At 42.5% G+C, this 22,778-nt stretch overlaps 1 protein-coding gene across 3 annotated transcripts in view; it reads right to left on the reverse strand.

The window, feature by feature from the left end:
* The window catches only part of acsl6 (acyl-CoA synthetase long chain family member 6), a 103,401-nt gene that overhangs the window by 2,553 nt on the left and 78,070 nt on the right, over positions 1–22,778 (reverse strand). For all 3 annotated transcript variants that reach the window (XM_080780133.1, XM_080780131.1, XM_080780132.1), the window contains exons 8-20: positions 22,642–22,674; positions 22,404–22,455; positions 16,102–16,175; positions 15,791–15,868; positions 11,851–11,985; positions 10,901–11,035; positions 10,229–10,324; positions 9,870–9,942; positions 3,367–3,455; positions 2,936–3,052; positions 2,340–2,483; positions 253–354; positions 17–88 (exon numbers count right to left, since the gene is read on the reverse strand). In XM_080780133.1, coding sequence (XP_080636259.1) covers positions 17–88; positions 253–354; positions 2,340–2,483; positions 2,936–3,052; positions 3,367–3,455; positions 9,870–9,942; positions 10,229–10,324; positions 10,901–11,035; positions 11,851–11,985; positions 15,791–15,868; positions 16,102–16,175; positions 22,404–22,455; positions 22,642–22,674 — 1,200 coding nt within the window. The remainder of the gene's footprint in view (positions 1–16; positions 89–252; positions 355–2,339; positions 2,484–2,935; positions 3,053–3,366; positions 3,456–9,869; positions 9,943–10,228; positions 10,325–10,900; positions 11,036–11,850; positions 11,986–15,790; positions 15,869–16,101; positions 16,176–22,403; positions 22,456–22,641; positions 22,675–22,778) is intronic.

Raw genomic sequence — 22,778 nt, forward strand, 5'->3', positions numbered from 1 at the left:
TTTCTAGCACACATACCTGCTCAAAAGAGTGGAGGCCGCTAGCCTTGCCAAGGCGCACCAGGTCTTCAAGTATAGCCTTCTTCAGCACCTGCTCCAGACAACAACAACACCAACAACGAAATTACAGCAAATTCTTTATTCATAACATATCAATAGTATCTGCATCTATGCTTCGAGCTGGATGTCAGACAATGATGAATGTTGGAAGTAAAAAGCTGGATGTTGTGGGATATGCCGTTGTTAGCCTCCTACCGTGTTTTTGCACAGGTCCTTGTAGGATCCTTGCATGCCTTTCTTCTTGGCCCATTCAGGCATGACATCTGGATCAGGTACCACGATGCCCACCAAACAGGACTAGATGAGACGGCCAGGCAGGGGGAGAAGAAACATAACAAAAACAATGTCAGCACTGGTTCTGAAAGTGGGGTCTGGGGACCTCCAGGGGTCTTTGGTGGGCTTCCAAGGTGTTCCCAGTTGAATGACTGATAGGAGTAGGGATGCACCCAATATTCAGCTGAATAGTGGCAAAAAATGCATATTCGGTATTCGGTTGGGTTGATTTTAGAGCCAAAACCGAGTAGTCAAAGAACTACAACTACTTTCGTAACCTACTATTATTGTTGTGATGAAGTGATCAAAATGTAATCATGTCTTTTGCCATTATCATGTAGCTCTACAACAAAGGTACAGCCATGACAGCAATGGTACAACAAAAAGTGGGGAAACAAATAAATGATAATATGAATCATATTCGGCTATTCGGTATTCGGCCAACTGTTTCGGTATTCGGTTTCGGCCAAGAATTGCCCATTTGGTGCATTTAGGAGCGCACACTCTTTTTTTCCCTCATAAAAAATGACCTGCTATTTTAAAAACAGGATACAAGCAGAAGTGGGACACGTTGCTCGGAAGTAATAAAAATATATATTTTGTTTGTTTTTAGAACTTGATACATTGCTTTTTGTATTCCCTGTCAAATAAACAAAAAGCATAATTAAATAAACAAATACATTTGAATATACATTTTTATAATCATACATTTCCCCCATATTCGAGGAATATTCTAAAATCATGTGTGCATGTGTGTGTGTGTGTGTGTGTGTGTGTGTGTGTGTGTGTGTGTGTGTGTGTGTGTGTGTGTGTGTGTGTGCTCGCGAGTGTGTGAGATCTTGTGTGTGTGTAAGATGCGCCATTATCTCCCTGTGAACAGACAACAGAGATATATGTACTATGTTCTACTACAAGGTTTATAAGACACTTACACTGCATGTACTGTGTCAGTTTGCATGTGTGTGTGTGTGTGTGTGTGTGTGTGTGTGTGTGTGTGTGTGTGTGTGTGTACGTGCGTGTGAGTGATCTTACGTGTGTGCTTAATCTGCTTATGCGTGTGTGTGTGTGTGTGTGTGTGTGTGTGTGTGTGTGTGTGTGTGTGTCTTTGCCCCATGGTTCAACCATAGGTCAAGATATATTTTACGCTGATGACAGAGAGTCGTGAGTGTACGTGGGTGTGTCTAATCGGGATGTAAAGACCCTTTGTGAGGAGATGAAGGTGCCCACACTGTAGATAATGTGCCAGATGTCCTTAGGGAATAGGGACTGACATTCCATAACATTGGATCATACTCTTTTTCTCTCTTGACACTAGCGATGAACTGCTGAAACCATGACCACGTCTTAGACCAGTGATGTTCAACCTATTTAATATAAAATACACCCCAGTTTGATATGCATCAGGCCAGGCCAGTTCTTTGGGACCCCTATCTACACTGTAAAATCCTTCATGTTTTTTTATAATCAATTGCATTCCACCTTGGATCAATGGAACTATCGTAGAATACTTTTTTATTTTATTTTATTATATTAATTGATATCACTTTTTAATAATGTTATATCATCGATTGTCTATTATTTAGCCCACTCGCACGGGCCCACAGGTTGAGAACCAGTGGTGGTGTAGAAAAAGAGAGCTAAACCTGCTAAAACTGTGGAAAACTGACACGCTAACTGTCAAGATACCGGCGTGGCCCCCACATATGTGCTGTTTGTGTGTGGCCCCCACATAAGTGCTGTTTGTGAGTGGCCCCCACATATATGCTGTTTGTGAGTGGCCCCCACATATATGCTGTTTGTGAGTGGCCCCCACATATATGCTGTTTGTGAGTGGCCCCCACATACGCGCTGTTTGTGAGTGGCCCCCACATATATGCTGTTTGTGAGTGGCCCCCACATATATGCTGTTTGTGAGTGGCCCCCACATATATGCTGTTTGTGAGTGGCCCCCACATACGTGCTGTTTGTGGGTGGCCCCCACATACGTGCTGTTTGTGAGTGGCCCTCACCTGCAGGCTGTCTCCGTGAATGTAGAGCTGTGACACAGGTTCACTCCTGATGTAGATGTTCTCTATCTTCTCAGGGGAGATGTACTCCCCCTGCGCCAGCTTGAAAATGTGCTTCTTCCTGTCAATGATCTTCAGAGTGCCATTCTAGGAGGAGAGGAGAGGAGATGAGGCGCTTTATGATTTGCATTACATTCACCCATTCACAAACACATTCACCCACACATTAACAGTGGAAGAAACCGTGCAGGAAGTATGTGTGTACAGCAGGGTTCCCCGATAGGCGGCCCGCGAGCGCCCCCTTGTGGCCCCTGGAAGAATATCTGGGGGTCCCCCAGATATAAATGGCATTAAATGGGGGTCAGTAGCCTATGCATGTCAAACTGGGCATCCTTTTCAAATGGGGTCTTGCCCTGAAAATGAATTTTCAGGGCAAGACCTCGACCTTGCACGTGCGGACTCGGCCCCCAGCCTGGTACCCTAGTCAAAATATGGGCCTTGAGGACAATTCATTGGGGAACACTGGTGTACAGTATACTATATAAGAATGCACAATATCTATTTAGATATATAGTGGAGTGTGATGTGGCGATGCTTACCGGTAACCATTTCCCGATATCTCCGGTGTGGAGCCAGCCATCGGAGTCCAGCGTCTCAGCGGTCCGTTCCGGGTCTTTGAGGTAGCCCTTGAACACATTTGGTCCTTTCACACATACCTGGTTGGTTGATTAGTCAAGAGGAAGACAGACACGACAGAGAGGAATAATGTCAGCAAAGTGTGGAGTGGGGAGTGGGCGTGTGGTTCTTCTCAACAACACCCCCTTCACTGTGAATATAGATATTCCGTGCATAGATGTGCCACGCAATGGTAGGCCTGAGGCCTGGTATGGTAGGCCTCAGGCCTGTGTTTTCATATAGGTTTTCATATATGGTGGTCTTTGTGGCTCCAGTGCCGAATACATAATGGCACTTCCCTTGATATGAAAAGGGTTGAAAACCTCTGCTGTACACTTATTCAGAGCACACTCACCTCTCCCTCTCCCTTGGAAGCGAAGTAGTTCTTCTCAGCCACATCCACCAGCTTTATGAGGTTACAGGGGAGTGGCGCCCCGACGTGACCTACACACAGTTACAGAACAACAGACCATCATTACTGACTGAAAAGGACAACATTTTCTAACATCATTTTATATTGCCATTGAAGAATGCACTCATACACTGTCCATATGAGGAGTGTGGAGTGAATAGGGAGCACGTTATTTGACAATGCCTCAGTGATATCAAATCAAATCAAATCAAATCAAATTAAATCAAATCAAATCAAATCAAATCAAATCAAATCAAATCAAATCAAATCAAACTTTATTTAAAGCACGTTTAAAACAACCAAGGTTGACCAAAGTGCTGTACAGATCAGTGGCAAAACAGAGACAAGCAAGGAAACACAAAATGCAAAATATCATGACATTGTTTGCAAGTTGACACTAAAACGTTTATGCTAGGTGAACATAATACACGACAGTAGGGGGAGATGTTAGCCAACATATTATGAGCAACTATACAATACAGCAATATTTATTCTGTCTGTCTGTCTGTCTGTCTGTCTGTCTGTCTGTCTGTCTGTCTGTCTGTCTGTCTGTCCTACTGCTTGTACTGAATGTCAACAATAACTATAGGGAGTATCTATAGGGATTAAAATGGTTAATCTGGATTCAAGTGGTCAAAGCACACAAAGTGATACTGTAGCATCTGACAGCATATGTTTGACCTCTTAATATTTCTGCTGAGGCTGGGTTAAGTTACCTCCTGTAATGGGAGAGTAGGGGCTGAACGGATGTCCCTCTTTAATAATGTTGTTATGATAATATATAATAGTATATAGAACTTTTCAGTCCTGCACTGAAAAATTACACATGAAAGACAAAAAAGCAAGAAAAACTATTGACAGTTTTAAATGCTAATAGTAAGAGGACATATAATATGGGGAGAAATTTGTCTCAAATGTTTTTACAAATGTTCCATGATTTACAAATGTGTTTCCAAGATTTACAAATGTGTTTACAAGATTTGCAAATGTTTTTCCACGATTTACAAATGTATTTCGTATTTTTACAAAAAATATATAGATTTGTGTGTGCGTTTATCCTAAAATACCATTTGTAAATCCTCAATTCTGCGTGTGAATTGTAAATCTGCATTTGGCATTCCTTTTTCCTGTTGAATCATTTTGAGACAAACGTCACGCTTTTTTATGATAATTTTCACAAATGTATTGTCCTATCCACAAAAAAACATGTAACTTGTAAGTTGGCATTTAAATACATTTTTACAAATATATGACAATTTGTAAAAAAAAATATATATATATATATATATTTGCAGGCGCATTTATCATAAAATATCATTTGTAAATCATCAACTCTGTGTGTCAGAGTTGATGATTTGTGGATTTTCTCAATGCATTTGTGACTCCAGGCACTTGTGGATTTTCTCAATGCATTTGTGACTCCAGCCACTTGTGGATTTTCTCAATGCATTTGTGACTCCAGCCACTTGTGGATTTTCTCAAAGCATTTGTGAAACCAGCACAAGGTAAAAATGTCTCAAAAAGGTGATTGGCTGCCTCGTTGCTAGGCTGCCTCTAAGCCAATGGGAGACTTACCATAAATCCCATAGTCTGAAGTCTTCAGACTATGGGATTTATGGCAGTCCAAGTTCCAGTAGATGAGTTGGATGCTCATTCATTATTGAGATCCTTGGTCGTCCAGTTCCCCACTGTATTTCAAGTTGGACTGGTGTTGGAGGATGTTGTTGATACTCTCTCATGGTCTGAACTGCAGTGCACAATTGTGTTAATGCCTCTCTAACCTCCTGGGACACCGGAACATGCTGTGACACAATATCAATGAAAACTATTTTCCTGTGCACATGCAAATTCCAGGTAGTCCACATCCAGGGGTGCTTACTGGAGAGAATGTAAATAATAGGACAAATTTGGTGAGAGGAGCCAGGTTTTTACAATAACGTCATAAGTGTCAGTATAATATTATGACGTCAGTATCACAGTCAGTGACATGTCAGTGTCATATCACAATCAGTATCATGTCATCACGGTCAGTATCATGATAAGTATCTGGAAACAAGTCCACAGCAAAAGGATTTCAGTTCAACCACTTTAACCCCCTATGTACAAGCTCACTATTGCTATGCCACAAGTTGTGAGCTTGCAGATCTGCTATTTTCAGAAACATTTAGACCATTTGGAGGATTTTTTTTTATATATCTTGAAACGGGGGTCCCACTCCCTTTCACAAAATATTTTCAGGTGGGGCCCGGCCGCACGGGGGTCTGTGGCCAAATGCATAGCCTAACTATTAATTTAGGGGTCCCCTTGATGAACCACTGTTTTAACTATAAGGGTTTAGCAACCAAAATATAAGGTTTGTGGTGGAATGTAAATAATATGACGATAATAGGCCTAATCATTTTATTGAAGTGCAGGACAAGATGTATTGTTGTCCATTTTGCAGCAGGTAACACTGAAAATAAAGCTACTGCATATCATTAAAAGATGAAGTAAAGTAATGCTAAACTTAAAGTAAAGTAGTCTAAAGTAAACATGGGCAATCTAGACCTAGTCTAAACTATCTTAATGAAGGCATATGAATTGCTATTAATCATAATGAATACATACTCCAGCTTGTTGACTTCTCTCCATTTCCATTATGTTATGTAGTGACTAAATAAGAATAACAAGTCATAACAGACCTGTGCAGAAATCTCACGTTTATGAACATCAATCTAAAGTTTGTTTTGCTGCAGCCTCTGCCTTGTAGCTCACAGTTTCACGTTGCTGTGTTTTATGATCTTCAGTCTGAAGATCATAAAAATCCTCCAAATGTTTTTATCTAAATGTTTCTGAAAATAGCAGATCTGCAAGCTCACAACTTGTGGCATAGCAATAGTGAGCTTGTACATAGGGGGTTAAAGTGGTTGAATTATTTTTGCATTGTAGGAATTGCTTAGACATCAGGTCTTGGAAATTATGACAGGGTGTCACATTCTCTCCAGTAAGCACCCCTGGATGTGGACTACCTGGAATTTGCATGTGCACAGGAAAATAGTTTTCATTGATATTGTGTCACAGCATGTTCCGGTGTCCCAGGAGGTTAGAGAGGCATTAACACAATTGTGCACTGCAGTTCAGACCATGAGAGAGTATCAACAACATCCTCCAACACCAGTCCAACTTGAAATACAGTGGGGAACTGGACAACCAAGGATCTCAATAATGAATGAGCATCCAACTCATCTACTGGAACTTGGACTGCCATAAATCCCATAGTCTGAAGACTTCAGACTATGGGATTTATGGTAAATCTCCCATTGGCTTAGAGGCAGCCTAGCAACGAGGCAGCCAATCACCTTTTTGAGACATTTTTACCTTGTGCTGGTTTCACAAATGCTTTGAGAAAATCCACAAGTGGCTGGAGTCACAAATGCATTGAGAAAATCCACAAGTGGCTGGAGTCACAAATGCATTGAGAAAATCCACAAGTGCCTGGAGTCACAAATGCATTGAGAAAATCATCAACTCTGACACACAGAGTTGATGATTTACAAATGATATTTTATGATAAATGTGCCAAGTATAAATTATTTCTTTTACAAATTGTCATATATTTGTAAAAATGTATTTAAATGCCAACTTACAAGTTACATGTTTTTTTGTGGATAGGACAATACATTTGTGAAAATTATCATAAAAAAGCGTGACGTTTGTCTCAAAATGATTCAACAGGAAAAAGGAATGCCAAATGCAGATTTACAATTCACACGCAGAATTGAGGATTTACAAATGGTATTTTAGGATAAACGCACACACAAATCTATATATTTTTTGTAAAAATACGAAATACATTTGTAAATCGTGGAAAAACATTTGCAAATCTTGTAAACACATTTGTAAATCTTGGAAACACATTTGTAAATCATGGAACATTTGTAAAAACATTCGAGACAAATTTCTCCCCATAATATAAAGAGTCAAATTTATTTTCACAAACATAACATGGACGGGTGATTTACAAGAAGGTTTTTCTGATATGTTTTCAGAAGTGATTTAAAGGATATGACCGTATCAGCTTGTCGAATTGACTCGGTTAGGGCATTCCAGAGTTTAGGAGCTTGAACGGAGAAGGCTTCATCTCCCTTGGTTACACAGAGTTTTGGGGACATTTAAGAGAGCCCCACCTGAGGACCTCAGGTAGGGTCAACCACTTAAAGCGGAATACCACTCAATCTGTTCACTCAAGGAGTCTGACAGACTGTTTAATATTTACTTGTTTGCTAATACGTTAAATCAAATGTTCTGGACAATGGTCGTTAATCAGTGGTGTAGGACTCGCCAAAATCAAGATCGCCATCGGGGCTTAGAAAACTCTGGTATTGGTCGGCCTCTAATGTCAATGTCAATGACAGACAGACAGACAGGGAAAACAAACAATGATTGCCGTGTACAGTATGTGGGTCAAGAGCTAATACTTTGCTCAGGGCTCCTTCACCTATATGCAATTAAAGTGAGTGTAATAATCACACAGTGGTTCTATGACACTAGAAACTGGAGGGCGGGTGGGGGGGGGGGGGACTTGAAACTAATGTTATAACTTTAACAGTCGAGCCACTGCATTCAAGTAAACAGAAGACACATACAGGTACTGACACGCACAGCCGGGGGGGGGGGGGAACTATCAAAGAAGAATAGGCCCTCATGGAAAAAGTGGTGATGCAGATGTCTTGTCAGCCAATCTATAATCTTGAGGTTCGGCTTTCTTCAAATTATAATAAGGCTTAAGTGGTGAATAAATGCTACAGCTGAAACATTTTGAGGAACTAAAGAGGAAGCCTATTTGCTGACAATGACATTCCAGCAGACCGAGAGGGATGGAGCTCGTTCATTCTTATTGATAACGAGTACCTTATCGATCAGGCTTATCGAGCCGGTTCTTATCGAGCCCACTATCGAGCATTTTCTATTATTTTGTGGAAAGACGGTAGACGACAATAAATTCTGAATAGAACCAGCATGTTTTTCTAGGGACTTCAAATACGGTACTTTTCTAACAGACGGAAGGCAATTGACCTATTTACTGATAAAAACTGTTAACTGTGTGCAGTGAAGTCACCTTAAAAGTGTAATTTTGTTTACCCAGGCGGTGCTGGTTGGCAGGTATCAATACACTTTTAGACCGACATGTTTGTGCCAGCACGGATGATTACATGTATTTCTTGATCGCCTCTTGTCTTGATTGTTTAATCATGACATCATAGGTTGCTATGCTCGATAACAGGCTTGATAAGCCCAAAGCGTATTGATAATGGATACTCAATAAGCTTGTTATCGGATTTTTCGGGTACCGGTTATCGAGTTCCATCCCTACCGATATATTAAAAACAACAGTGCATGACCATATCTGTGCCCCTGCCCTTTTGCCTCAAAGTGCCCTTTCCCGAAAAAGGAAAAAATAAAAAATCAATCCACCTAAGGTCATGTGGGGGGGGGGGGGGGGGGGGGCCTAGGGGCCAATGTGGCCAATAAGGGTCAATAAGGGCGTATGTGGGGGGACAATAAGGGCTTATGTGGGGGGCCAATATGGGCCATTGGCCCTTCAAGATGAACATTTGACGTATGTTTGAACGTATGTCTTTTAATGTGCTGGCTGCCATCAGTCAGTTTTAGTTTCAGACTAATGAGAACGTATTGCTTACTTTACTGTACAATGACATGAAATGGAACAAAGGAACGGACCCCACAAAAAGACCACCCCCAAGAATCGGCACGCGCGCCCACACATGTGCCTTTTTCTGGGGTTTGAGCCCCTGCCCACTCAGTGCCCTCTGCACGGCCCTGGTCTCTGCTAAACACAACTTCTGTCTCCCTGTCTGACCCCTTTCTTTTTCTCACACTTTCTCCATGCAGAATCTCTTTGCCCAATTCACTCCCTCTCTCTACCCCCTGCCTCTCTCTCTCTCTCTCTTCCTTCCTCTGTCTCTCTATCATTTCCTGTCTCTCACAGTCCCCTTCTTCCCCTTCGTTTGTGTACTAGTCAAACAGTAACAGGACAAGCGTTCAAGGAATAGGAGTAATAGCAGAATGTGGATTTGCATCAACATTTCTAACCAACACACCTACGTATAGCGTACCCACCATTTGTCTTACTGTAACACACCTACCATAGATAAACAACATACATGCCTAGGGTTTATCTTGATAACACATCTAGCATCCATCTAAATAACATACCTGGCATTCATCTAGCTGAGCGTGATTATGATCAAGCATCAACCCCCAAACAAGCATAACATTGACGAAGGAACATTTCAATGAGGCTAAATTCACATGTCGAGTAGTACACTTTACAAGTGATTCAACTCAGAGCTGGCGTCACCAGAATGACCCGACGGATCATAACTTTTATTACGGTGCATATTTACAGCCCTCCACGTGGTACAGTAGAGTAGATAATGTCTCACCTGTGGTACAGTCTCCAGGGGTGGTGAAAGTGCAGCCTGCTGTACACTCTGTCTGACCATACGCCTCGTATACCTGCAAACACACTGGAAAGTCGGTGCTAGCAAACTGTGTTGCCGTTTGCATGCATATAATGTGTACAGTATATATAGTATATACATAAATACTGTGTGTGTGTGTGTGTGTGTGTGTGTGTGTGTGTGTGTGTGTGTGTGTGTGTGTGTGTGTGTGTGTGTGTGTGTGTGTGCCACTGTTGTTGAATTCCACGGATGCCCGCATGCTGTGTGTTTGTTTGTGCGCTTGTTTGGGGCTGTGTGTCAACAACAGCATGCCTGCTGCTGTGAGTGCATCTCAGCCTGACCTGACATCCCAGAGCCGCTCGCAGGAAGCCCAGGACGGTGGGCGAAGTAGGAGCTGCTCCTGTGACAATCATCCTCAGCCTGCCTCCCAGGCTGGCCTGCAAAACACAGAAAAATACAAGACCAAACCACGTTAAGCCTGACACTTCGATACGCGGTGGTGTTGTGGGCTGAAAATACAAGACCAAACTACGTTAAGCCTGACACGTCGATACGCGGTAGTGTTGTGGGCTGAAAATAGCAGATATTTTGGCACGAGACACCATCATACGACCTACAGTAGCATACATTAAGCATTATTAGAACGTTGCAGAGGAAATCCGCAGCGGTCTGAATTCCACCTATAACGCCTCACACACTTTTTTCTGCAATGGATCCAAGGGGTGAAGGATGGGAATTGTGTAGAACTGAATCGGAGTCAGAATAGTGAAGAACGATGAAATGTACAGGAATGAATATGTGCCAACAGTGTGCGACCCCCTTTTTAAATATAGGGGGTCGCAGTGGCGGTAAAAGGGTTCTAATGTAAAATGTGACTGTCAATGTAATGACATGAGCCGGGGACGTCCTATTGTGATGGACAGAAGCAGGAACATAAAGGTGTGTGTGTGTGTGTGTGTGTGTGTGTGTGTGTGTGTGTGTGTGTGTGTGTGTGTGTGTGTGTGTGTGTGTACCTGTATCTTGCTGAAGAAGATTTTATCCCACATGCTGTCACTGCGAATGATCCCGGCGCTGAGCTCAGCACTTTTCCTTTTGGCCGCAAAGTTGAGGAGCCAGCGCTTCCACGGGCTGTTAGCTTGGCTGAAGATCTGTGGAGAAAACATCAAATAAATTAATGGGTAGTGCTCCCAGACTGCTACAAGCTTCACTTGCAGGAGATGGTGGGGAGAGGGTTTGGTACGAAATAGCGGTATTGTCAATAAAAGCCTGGTCATCCATGGAATGATATTACCTACTATCCTATTAGAGCACTTCCTCCTACATTAAAAGTAATATGATTTATTTTCATTCAGTGCCGTCAATAATTTTGTGTCACATTGATCGACGGTGGGAGGACACTCTCGTAATAAACAAATGGCCGAGGAGTCTCACCACTGTTTTGTTTCCTCTTTTATCGTTCAGTAAATACTGTGACACAAAATCCTCCCATTACGGTTGCTCAATTGCTGTATTGATTTGTTTCAAAACAGCAAATTATGCATAGATTATGCAAGATTGTGCTCACAAACATGCACATACGCGTATAGTACAGCGACAGCATTTCTCTCCCTCCCCTTCAGAATTAACTTTCTTGTGTGATTTAACATGTTTTAAAAAAAAAGCTAGCACATCCACCAGAGGATGCAGGACGAACTGGTCAATAGTAGGTCAAAAGAAATAGAGTCGAATGTGACTTGCTCTCGGTCAGTTAAATAATTGACCTGGGGCTGGGAATTCGACACCATGAAACACAATGATGTGTATGTATGCTATATTATATAGATGACTTTAGAAAGACAGCAAGCTGATTGCAGAGCGAGGGAAAGACGTGCAACACATGGCCCCGGTTAGAATCAAACCGACCGTAACTTGATAGTAATTTGATTTCAGGAAAAAGCCTCTTTCCTCCGTCGGCTCCACCCACCTTGTCATACATGCGGTTGAGCAGTCGTGGAACCACGGGGAAGATGGTAGGCCGCAGGGCTTTCATGTCGTCTGAGAGGAGACGGATGTCACCCTGATAGAAACCAATGCTCCCTCCATGGCAGTACACTACAGACTGGAGATGGAAGAGCACAACACATCGGGTGTCAAAGCACACTTTCAGCAATACCGCACTTTATGCACAAAAGTTACTTTAGTTACAAATCTGTATTGCCCTATGAAAACTGCTGCTGAACCATATAGATGCACGTTATACCTTTGTACATTGTTCTTATGTTTGTATGTAATGTTTTTAAGCTTTGTTTCCTAATGTAAATGTATTCCACCCGTTTTGTTGGGGACTGCGGATGTAAATTAGCATCTTTGATAAATCCAATGTATTTACGTTGCATTCATATGCAATAATAAATAAACAAATAAAGTACAGTAAAAGGAACATGGGTGTATGTCTTTGGTGTTGTTTTTCAATGGCTAAACCAGCCCCTACATTTGACTTGGTGTTATGCTCTGTACATATTCATAACAAAGCTAAATCAATTAAATACAAGGTACGGTATTAAAATCTTGTTTAGCCTAACATTACGATTTGAATACTAAAGCATAGTTGATGTATTTACCTCGTGTTTACCTTGCTTACTGTAAATCACTCTGGATTAAGAGCGTCTGAATGCCTAAATTGCCTACTGTAGATTGTTAAACCACTTGAAGCAGAACTCTGTAACTTTCATGCCCTAATGAGGATTCAAACACAGGTACCTCACACAAGCACTGACATTTTTTTTAAACCACTAAGCTAATCACTAAACTTATCACACCAAACTTATGATAATAAACTTGGCTTTGAAGTTGAAGGACAGGGACTATAATACATGGGGACTTGAAGTCAAAACAGTTAACAGCTTTCTACGTCTGTGCAGCATGACATGCATGAAATAACATTCACATTATACTACTAGTTGTAAGCAGAGCAAACGGCTACATGTACAGTAGCTACATAAAATAATAATAATTAAAAAAACAACACAATCACAGTGGCTGCCAAAGCGTCAGTCACCCCTGTGCTGAAATAAAAGGTGCAGACATGGCGAGTGCTCCAATGCTGCATTTGGGTAGTCTCTTTTGAAGTGCCCTGCAGGTAAAAACTATTTTTAATTATCGTCCTCTACTGTTGAGCACCAGACTCAGGGAGCCCTTCTGCTCCAAAAGTGGCTGAAGTGCCTTTGAATGAAAAGCGTCTACAATTTATTATCACTAGTTATTTTGATTTCACGTCAGGTTGCTTTTGAGGAATGTTTTGACGCACCAGACTCAGAGCCCGCCTGCTCTAGATGTTCCTGAAGTGCCGTTGAATGAAAAAACGTCTACAATTATCAGTTATTCTGATTTCACGTCGGGTTGCATTTGAGGAATGTTTTGGCACACTATTGGCACTTAAACCAATTAGTGAAAGTATAGCAGATCTACAAGCTCACGCTGCGTCGCGTTCTGGGGTTGTAGACCAGACATTTTTGCTGTTTTGCTGAAATATGACATGCCCAAAAATAAAATATGGACGCCAGGTTTGTCTCACTGCCCAGCTGTAGTACAGTAGCTGTTGATTACTGGAACAACATAGACATATACACCCCTGCAGCGTGCAAATGCTTCCTGTTTCTTAGCAAGGGCACGTGAGGACATGAGAAAACTGAGCGCCCGCCCTCTCGGTGAACGGGGTGAACGGGTGCAAGAGGGAGCGACAAAAAGGAATGCCTGAATGATATTGTCTGGTATAAGATGTCAAGCTGTCTGTCAACAAATCGAGTAGCAAACAATACAGGCTGGTCCAACCTGATTGGATGTCGTGAGAGCATGTGCACGCACGCACGTACGGTATGCACACACACACACACATGCACGCACGGCACGCACAGGTACTATGGCAATGTGTGTGTGTGGGTGGATGTGGGTGGGTATACAGTATGTGTGGGGGCATGTGTGTGCGCGCGAGCGCGTGCGTGCGTGCGCACATACGTTTACCACAGGAATGGGAAACTTAAGATGGCATCTAGTGTATTTCTTGTAGTGTATTGCCTCACAGCTTAACGACTCTCACGAACATTAGACTTGTTATTTTAAGCATACAGTAGATTAACTTCTGCACGCTCTTTTAAACAACTTTCAACCTGGCATCCCTATGTGGGTCTGGGTCATGTCATGATTTGCCATATTTTCCAAAAATGTTCAAAGAAAAAAGGAACCAAAAAGAAACTACCTTTGAGTTTGCAGATTGGCTATTTTACAGTCGCTATTTTGTCATTATTTGCCACTATGTGGCCCTCACATGCACCGCCGATGACCCCAAGTCCTAGTGACGAGGCCTTTGCCACTACCTGACTGTCTGGGAATAGACCACAGAGCATTGCCATAGTACCACTCTGTCTGGGAATAGACCACAGAGCATTGCCATAGTACCACTCTGTCTCTGAATAGACCACAGGGCATTGCCATAGTACCTGACTGTCTGGGAATAGACCACAGAGCATTGCCATAGTACCAACGCAGGGAAGCTGGAAGTACCCTCACTAAAAACGCCGGGACAACACTCCACACGTCCCAAACTCTTCTCCCTTCTGGCTCCAAAACTGTGGAATGCACTTCCCATTGCAGTCAGAACTGCAGCATCACTCCCAATCTTCCGCCGTAGTCTGAAAACCCACCTTTTCAGACTCCATCATGGCCCATAGCACTTACCCCACCCTCTTAGATAGCAATTCTGTAGACTTAGATAGCATTTGATACAGACTTATAGCATGTTATGTAGACAGCATAAGTGCATTGTAGGTAGTCATAGCACGTCATAGTACATATGTGTAGCATAGTAGTATAGATGTATAGCTTATATGTATAGTTTCATTATAGATATTCCACTGTTACTTTCTTAGCTTACGCATGTTTCATGATAAATGTCTTTATGTGATGTATTCCCATGCTTTTTTGTTCTTGCTTAATGTAAGTCGCTCTGGATTAAGAGCGTCTGCTAAATGCCTAAATTGTAAATTGTACCTGACTGTCTGGGAATAGACCACAGAGCATTGCCATAGTACTCCTCTGTCTGGGAATAGACCACAGAGCATTGCCATAGTACCACTCTGTCTGGGAATAGACCACAGAGCATTGCCATAGTACCTGACTGTCTGGGAATAGACCACAGAGCATTGCCATAGTACCCGACTGTCTGGGAATGACCACAGGGCATTGCCATAGTACCTGACTGTCTGGGAATGACCACAGGTCATTGCCATAGTACCTGACTGTCTGGGAATAGACCACAGGGCAGACCAAGCACAAGGCGGGAGGATTACATCTTCACATCGGGACTCAACATGATGAATGATGACTGAATCTTCGAGTCCTTGGATGTCAGCATGTTCCGCATGTGTACACAATATGAACTTCAAATCCAGCATTCAGCCAATGAATAGCCTTCGGGCTACATTTGTGGAAAATATTTTGAAATAATAATTGTAAAAAATCGTATACAGTAGGAAACCAAAAATAAAGGGGTATTTACACACGACCCATACACATTCTGCTACTACCCACACATGGGTCCCGACCCACTGTTACAGGATCTGGAACTCTACGTGGGCAATGACTTGTGGGCTGCGATTGTTCCACTTTTTTTCAGTGCATAATATAAAATATAGAGGGCGCTCAAGCCCCATGGTGCCCAGAGTCCTGTCCTGAGGCCTAGTATTTTATGCACATAGTTATTCACTGATAGTCTGTCTCGTTTCCGCCGGCCCACGACATCCTCAACCCACCTGCCCCCCCCCCCACCGAACACCCCCCACCCGCCCACCCAAATAACAAACAGATTGTTATCCCAGTCTGTGCTCCAAAACCCCAAAGTCACGCAAGAGTTGAAGCCGGGACATTACCTCGATCAGCCTCTCGAACATGTGAGCCAGGGGAAGGAAGGAGATGAGGCAATCATCCTGGTTGGGGAAAATTACTTTCTGTGGGAGAAACCCACAGACAGACAGAAACAAACAGACAGACAGACAGACAGACAGACAGACAGACAGACAGACAGACAGACAGACAGAAACAAACAAACAGACAGACAGACAGACAGACAGACAGTGAGGACTGTGTTTCTTTTTGACTAAATGCATAAATTGTGGAAGGTTAAGACAAATAAAATGAAATCAATGCGATTGTATGGGAGACACGGACTTCAGTTACTCACATCTGTCACTTTTAGGAAGCCTGAGAAATCTGCCACGACATTCCCATGTGTCAGCATTACACCCTTTGGATTTCCTGTCAGAAGACAAGCACACACACGCACACGCACACGCACACACACACACACACACACACACACACACACACACACACACACACACACACACACACACACACACACACACACACACACACACACACACACACACACACACACACACACACACACACACACACACACACACTCAATAAAAGACGGCAGTCCACTGTGACCCTGGCCTGCAAAGAGGCTGTGTGCATTACTGTAGTGCTGTGTTTCCAGGTGGTGGAGGTGGCATAATTAGTACACATAAAGCTGTCATTTGTGTTTCCCTCTCAGGAACCGCTGCCGAGCCAATCAGGCCAAGCTGTGGGACACTGGAGAGGGACAGGAAACCTCCAGGGAAACCTGTGACCACAGTAATGCACAGAGCCTAGTGTTGCAACCACAGGGAACAGAGAGAGCAGTTCAATGGCAGGGTCACGTTTTGTCACATGACTGATTGACTGACTGAGTCAGTCAGTCAATCAGTCATGTGACAAAACGTCAGTCAGTCAGCCAGCCAGCCAGTCAGTCAGACTGACTGGCTGGCTGGCTGGCTGGCTGACTGACTGACTGACTGACTGACTGACTGACATGCTTGCCTCTGCTGCTGTTGAGTGAATATGAGTTTGAATGGGTGAATTGAAAAGTGGTGGGAAAAGTACCGGTACTCACATTATTATTTTTTTTTTTACAAAGTATCAATACCACAATGTAGAAACATACTCTGTTACAAGTAAAAGTCGGGTAATCAAAATGTACATGAGTAAAAGTACAGGTATTGGCATCAAAACATACTTTAAGTACCAAAAGTAAAAGAACGTATTATGCAGAAACATAATGGCAACGGTGGAGTTCTAAATATGTCTAAAATGTATAAAAATCTTGGAAATCATTGGAAATACTCCAGTAAAGTAAAATAAATAAAATTAAAGTACCTCAAAATTGTTGGTACAGTACTTTAGTACAAGTACTTGATACCGCTGGAATGTAATGCACATTGCAAAGAGCTTTGGATTGGAGGTGCTTTACTATGTTGTGCATCAGTCAATCCTAAAATTAATAAATACAATTTACAATTTAGGCTTTTAGCAGACGCTCTAAATCCAGAGCGATTTACAGTAAGCAAGAACCAAAAACATGGTAATAAGCAATAAATATGGAGCTTAATCCCAGACCTAATGTACATTGAAATGACTAGGTGATGTTATTTCAAATGTCAATTTTTTTGCTTGCTTCATGTATTAGTTGATGGAGCATAAGGTGCTGCTGCTGCTGATGCAAGACAAGACAAGGAACTCCATATATGGTGACAACGGCTGAGTCATGGTCAGAATTATGATCGTGACAACGTGGTCCGCCCACCCGTCCAATTTTATGGGATTAAAATACACTAAACTATGCTAAAGTGGGCTATTCTCTGCAGGATGCTGCATTTCTAAGAAACCCTAAGCAGTTGCGTTTCTCAAGAAATGCCGTCAGTCCCACAGATCCTGCCCTCCACCCACACACACACCCACACACACACCCACCGCCCATTGAAGTGTGTTATTCCTTGGAACAGTCCCCAGACCCCTAGCTGGAGTGTAGTCAGGGCAGAAGAATGTGGAATGTTTTATACCCCCAGGCAGGGCCGCTGTGCTAAGCCACAGTAGTAACAGTAGGTGGCAGCCTTTCTCACTACAGCAGTGGAGCACATGAGACTGAGTTTTTTTGAGTGGTGCAACCACTCCAAGGAACAGCAATGTCCGTGTTCACTTATGTGTCCGCCTATGTGTTAATGAGCACGAGTATGACTACCGTATTAGTACCAAACAGCTGTTGTGCCAGAAACAGAGAGTGCTGCACTGTTGCCTGCTAATGAGAGAGAGAGAGAGAGAGAGAGAGAGAGAGAGAGAGAGAGGAAAGGGGGGGTTGTGAGTATGTGTGTGGGTCCCTGCCTGGCGGGCTGGGTATGTGTGGGCACGAAAACAGCATGGTTGTAGCTCTGTCATTTCTCAACCGTTTCAGACGCGGGGCGGCTCGCCGGAAATCGGACATAGCTCCGTTTGCAAAATGCTGTACCCCCTCCAACTGTATATACTTTCCCCATTTTCAACTGTTTTTATTATATCTTGACACTTGCATTGGCATGTAAACGTATGTCTTCTCATGCCAATAAAGCTCATTTGAATTTAATTTAATTGATACTGTGGCTTTGGTTTAATGAAAGAGTTGGCAGCGATATGGCATAGAGATACAGTGACACTGTTTAGATCACTGCTTCTCAAAGTGGGAAGTGTGACAGGGGGGGGGGGGGGGTCCTTCAGGGGTTCCAGGGGGTCCCCAGCAAGATGAGGACCAGTTTAGAGCCATATCTTTATTTCTTTGGGCTATTCGAAATCAGCAGATCTATGAATGACTATGATGTTTTCAAAATCTCAACAGAGAGAGCCCAAACAGGGGTTTATCCAGCCAAAGACAGACAGTTTGGGGGTACTTCACAATGTTTGAGGACCACTGGGTTAAATTATACCAATCTGTCATCAGCTGTTCATCAGTTCTTATCATAATTTGTTGTGTGGGTTCTGTGGTTTTGTCAATTGCATGTTTCTGCCCTGAGATAAGAGCAACACATGAACATCCTTGACAACAACGTCACATATTACACAGCTGCATCACATCTGCCTTCATGAAGGCAGTGAGGGAAGAAATAACGATTTTTTTTAAACTTACGGTAAGTAAAAATCTGTACAAGTTAGGGCTGACCTCGATTAGTCGAATAGTCGACTAATCGATCGGAAACGGGTCTCAGTCGACTGACCACCTCTCAGTCGATGTTTTTTTTTTAAAGGCCCGGCCCTAAGCCCGTTGGTAAAGTCCAGAAACGGCCCGAGAAGCCCGACATATTTTTATTTAATATTTCAAGCATGGGTCGCTCTATTGGTGCACGGACGCAGCAGCAGCAGCAGCAGCTAAGCTACTCACTCACAGCTGCACTATCTGGCGCTCTGATAAACCCACATTAAGGAACAAGAAGTCAATAACACACAGACATCACACTAAAAAGTAGCCTACTTAATTATAGTTTTATACAGTAACTGCGTTGTGAGCTTGTAGATCGGCTATCGCGGACTCACGCTGCATTATAAAACCCAGAGTAGACGGACAATAATAAGAACACTTACATGATGTATAGTTTCTGCAATGTACAAATCCAACTTTGTTTAGTGTGGTAATAAATAATGCTCTCGCAGTATTTAAATTGTTTTTATTGCGGACTGCGGAGCGACGTAGGTTCTGTCAGTGGAGAGCCTACTGTGTGTGTGTGTGTGTGTGTGTGTGTGTGTGTGTTTGTGCTGCACTGCATAATAATTAGGAGAGAGAGGACGAGAGTTTAGGCGCGGAGCGAGAGAGATAGAATGTAAAACACGTCAAAGTCTTTATAGTTTTTACCAGATTTTAGTGTGCTTGTGTGTGTGCGTGTGTGTGTGTGTGGGGGTTATTGTCACGTCACAATGGAGCAGACAGCAGCATGCTGGGTGAAATTCACATCGAAAAATTAATATAACAGCGCGAGTGTGAGTATTATTGCAGTAATAATATTATTTGTTATTTGGGGGGGTGCTCACTGCTCAGTCGACTATCAGTGGACTAACAGCTAATTTATTCATATTAATTTCGACTATACAAATCCTTAGTCGGGGACAGCCCTAGTACAAGTACATGTTCGGTATTCAAAATGTACTTGAGTAAAAGTACTAAAGTATTGGCATGAAAATGTACTTAAAGTACCAAAAGTAAAAGTACTCACTATGCACAGGTCGGGTTGTTGTGACCCGTTTTAACTGACTCTGAGCTTGTAGATTGGGCTATTTTCAAACTGCTAAACTATATAGTTCTGAAGTGGTTTTATAATAATCAAGAGTAGAAGTAAAAAAAAAAAAGTAAAGTAAAAAGAATAAAACTCTAAATTGCTACTAAAAAAGTAGCCTACAGTACTTGAGTAAATGTACTTCGTTGCTTTCCACGGCTGCATGCCGACGCAAATGTCTGGAAATGCAGGGGAATCCAGGTGACACAGAGGGTATGAAATAGTGAAACCACAAACACCATTGTATGGTTGACTTTACGACATCCTTTCCTCGGAAAAGAGTCACATTTTTCCTGGATATTAGTCATTGGGTTAATTATACCTTTAAAGGCGGAGCTTCGCTGTCAAAACAGTTGTCCAGGATTTCAAATAAATGACCCCTATTCCTACAAACAGTATCAACTAAGTATCACGGTTTGCTGTTTCAACCAGTGGTTCTCAAACACCTGCGGGTCAAGGACCCCAAATTGATGTATTTTGCCACAGGCCCACCTTCGAAAAGAGAGAGGGGAGAATTTTTGTTTAAAAAATAAAAATAATAAAAACAAGAATAGCCGATCTACAATGTGTTTTTTTTTAATTGGTTATTTTCGAATAGCCAAACTCATTTGAAAATATGTTGTACCAGGGATCCCCATAAAATATGTTGTGCCAGGGATCCCCATAAAATAAAATGTGTCAATGTTTGTCAAGATTTTTTGAAGAGATCTATAACCTCACAAGGCGTCACGTTTGTGAGCTTATAAATGGGCTATTTTCAAATAGCCGAGAAATGAGGGCATACGTTGTAAACTGTTCCTCCTTTTGCTGGGGACCCCCTGGAACCCCTTCAAGGGCTCCTGAGGGTTCCTCCTTTTGCTGGGGACCCCCTGGAACCCCTTCAAGGGCTCCTGAGGGTTCCTCCTTTTGCTGGGGACCCCCTGGAACCCCTTCAAGGGCTCCTGAGGGTTCCTCCTTTTGCTGGGGACCCCCTGGAACCCCTTCAAGGGCTCCTGAGGGTTCCTCCTTTTGCTGGGGACCCCCTGGAACCCCTTCAAGGGCTCCTGAGGGTTCCTCCTTTTGCTGGGGACCCCCTGGAACCCCTTCAAGGGCTCCTGAGGGTTACCGGACACCATTTTGTGAACCAGTGGTTTAAGCTATGAGACATGATTATGCTAGTGGATTTTCCACAGTAAAAAATGTAGACGCTATGGCTTGTCTATTGTATAATTAGTTCGGTAAATACCAAACCCGGAGAGATCAAAGAGCATGACTACGTTTCGGAATTACTTCTTGGAGGGATTCATACTACTCGTCGATACAGATCGCTCCAATGAGGCATCTATTTTTTTCATATCTATGAGGGTACAGCTGTTGATGATTACTAGTGCTATCTCATCCAAACAGCCATTGTGGTAAATAGGTTCAAAAGTTATAGTATTACATGATCCAGAAAGAAAAGAAAAAAGTTCTGAGACCGCCCATCAGAAGTTCTGAATGACGTCAATTTACACTTGTAGTTATATCACCTCCCTTTCTGAAGAACAGTTTGGATGTCAGAAGGAATCATCATGTATTGGCCTTAAATTAGATTACTAGACCATAAAACTTAAATGACCACTTATGGCAGCAAACTAAACATACGTATCCATTTTGTGTTGTTCCTGAATGTTGAATGAGATTTTAAATGCACAGTAAAATCCTCAGTGTTCATTTATCCATTTGTAAAAAGAAAAGAAAAGAAAAGAAAAGAAAAGAAAAGAAAAGAAAAGAAAAGAAAAGAAAAGAAAAGAAAAGAAAAGAAAAGAAAAGAAAAGAAAAGAAAAGAAAAGAAAAGAAAAGAAAAGGACTCGTAAGGGTGCGGGTCACAGCGAACTTTAACTCTGCCCATGAGGGTAGATACTGCCAATGCTTTTCAATGGGAACAGAGAGTCAACAAACCGCTCCGTTTCCATCAAAAAGCATTGACATAATCCTTCTATGCAGAATCAAAGCTGGGTGTGACCGCAACGGCGCAACCTAAAGGAAAAAACACTGCAAAAAAGTCTGCAAGGACCTGAAGGGCGCAGAACTGGAATTTTATATACTGTATGAGGGCGGATTCTGCAAAAGCTTTTTTAATGGGAACGGAGCAGTTTGCTGCCATTCACAGATTTCATTTAAAAGAAACTAAAAAACAACCCGCTCCATTCCCATTGAAAAGAATTGACAGAATCCATCACCCTCATAGGAAGAATTAAACTTTGGTGTGACCGCGCCCTCAGGGTCCTTTTGGTTGAATTTCGTACACTTTTAGGGTAGAAGATTCCACTGTGTACTAACAGGCATAAAAGTCTGGCTAGCTATTCACCTGCGCTTTTGTTGGTAGCGTAAAGTCAACATTACAAACCTGTGGTGCCACTGGTGAAACAGACAATGGACAGGTCGTCTGGTGCAGGTGGCTGAAGAGAAGAAAACACAAGGGTGTGTCATTTTATGAGATTGGCATACAGTACGCCTACGTTGCAGTTGTCAGCGTGTCTCTGCATCAATGACATCAAGACAAAATGCCTGTTTGTTTCCTTGTACGTGCAGATTAGAATTATATTACTGTAAGTGCTGTTGAATGAATATCCAGTGGTACTTACTATAGGTTTTCTGTAGTGGTCTTTGCCCAGGGCCTGTAAGAAAGAAAAACAGCATGCAACACAACTCAATACATTTTTTATTAATTTAAGTTACTCTATCCTTCACACACGTGAAATCGCGATACATTTTGTAGTTG

This window comes from Protomyctophum bolini (assembly GCF_963924005.1).
Source record: "Protomyctophum bolini genome assembly, chromosome: 13".
In the NCBI taxonomy this organism is placed as follows: Eukaryota; Metazoa; Chordata; class Actinopteri; order Myctophiformes; family Myctophidae; genus Protomyctophum; species Protomyctophum bolini.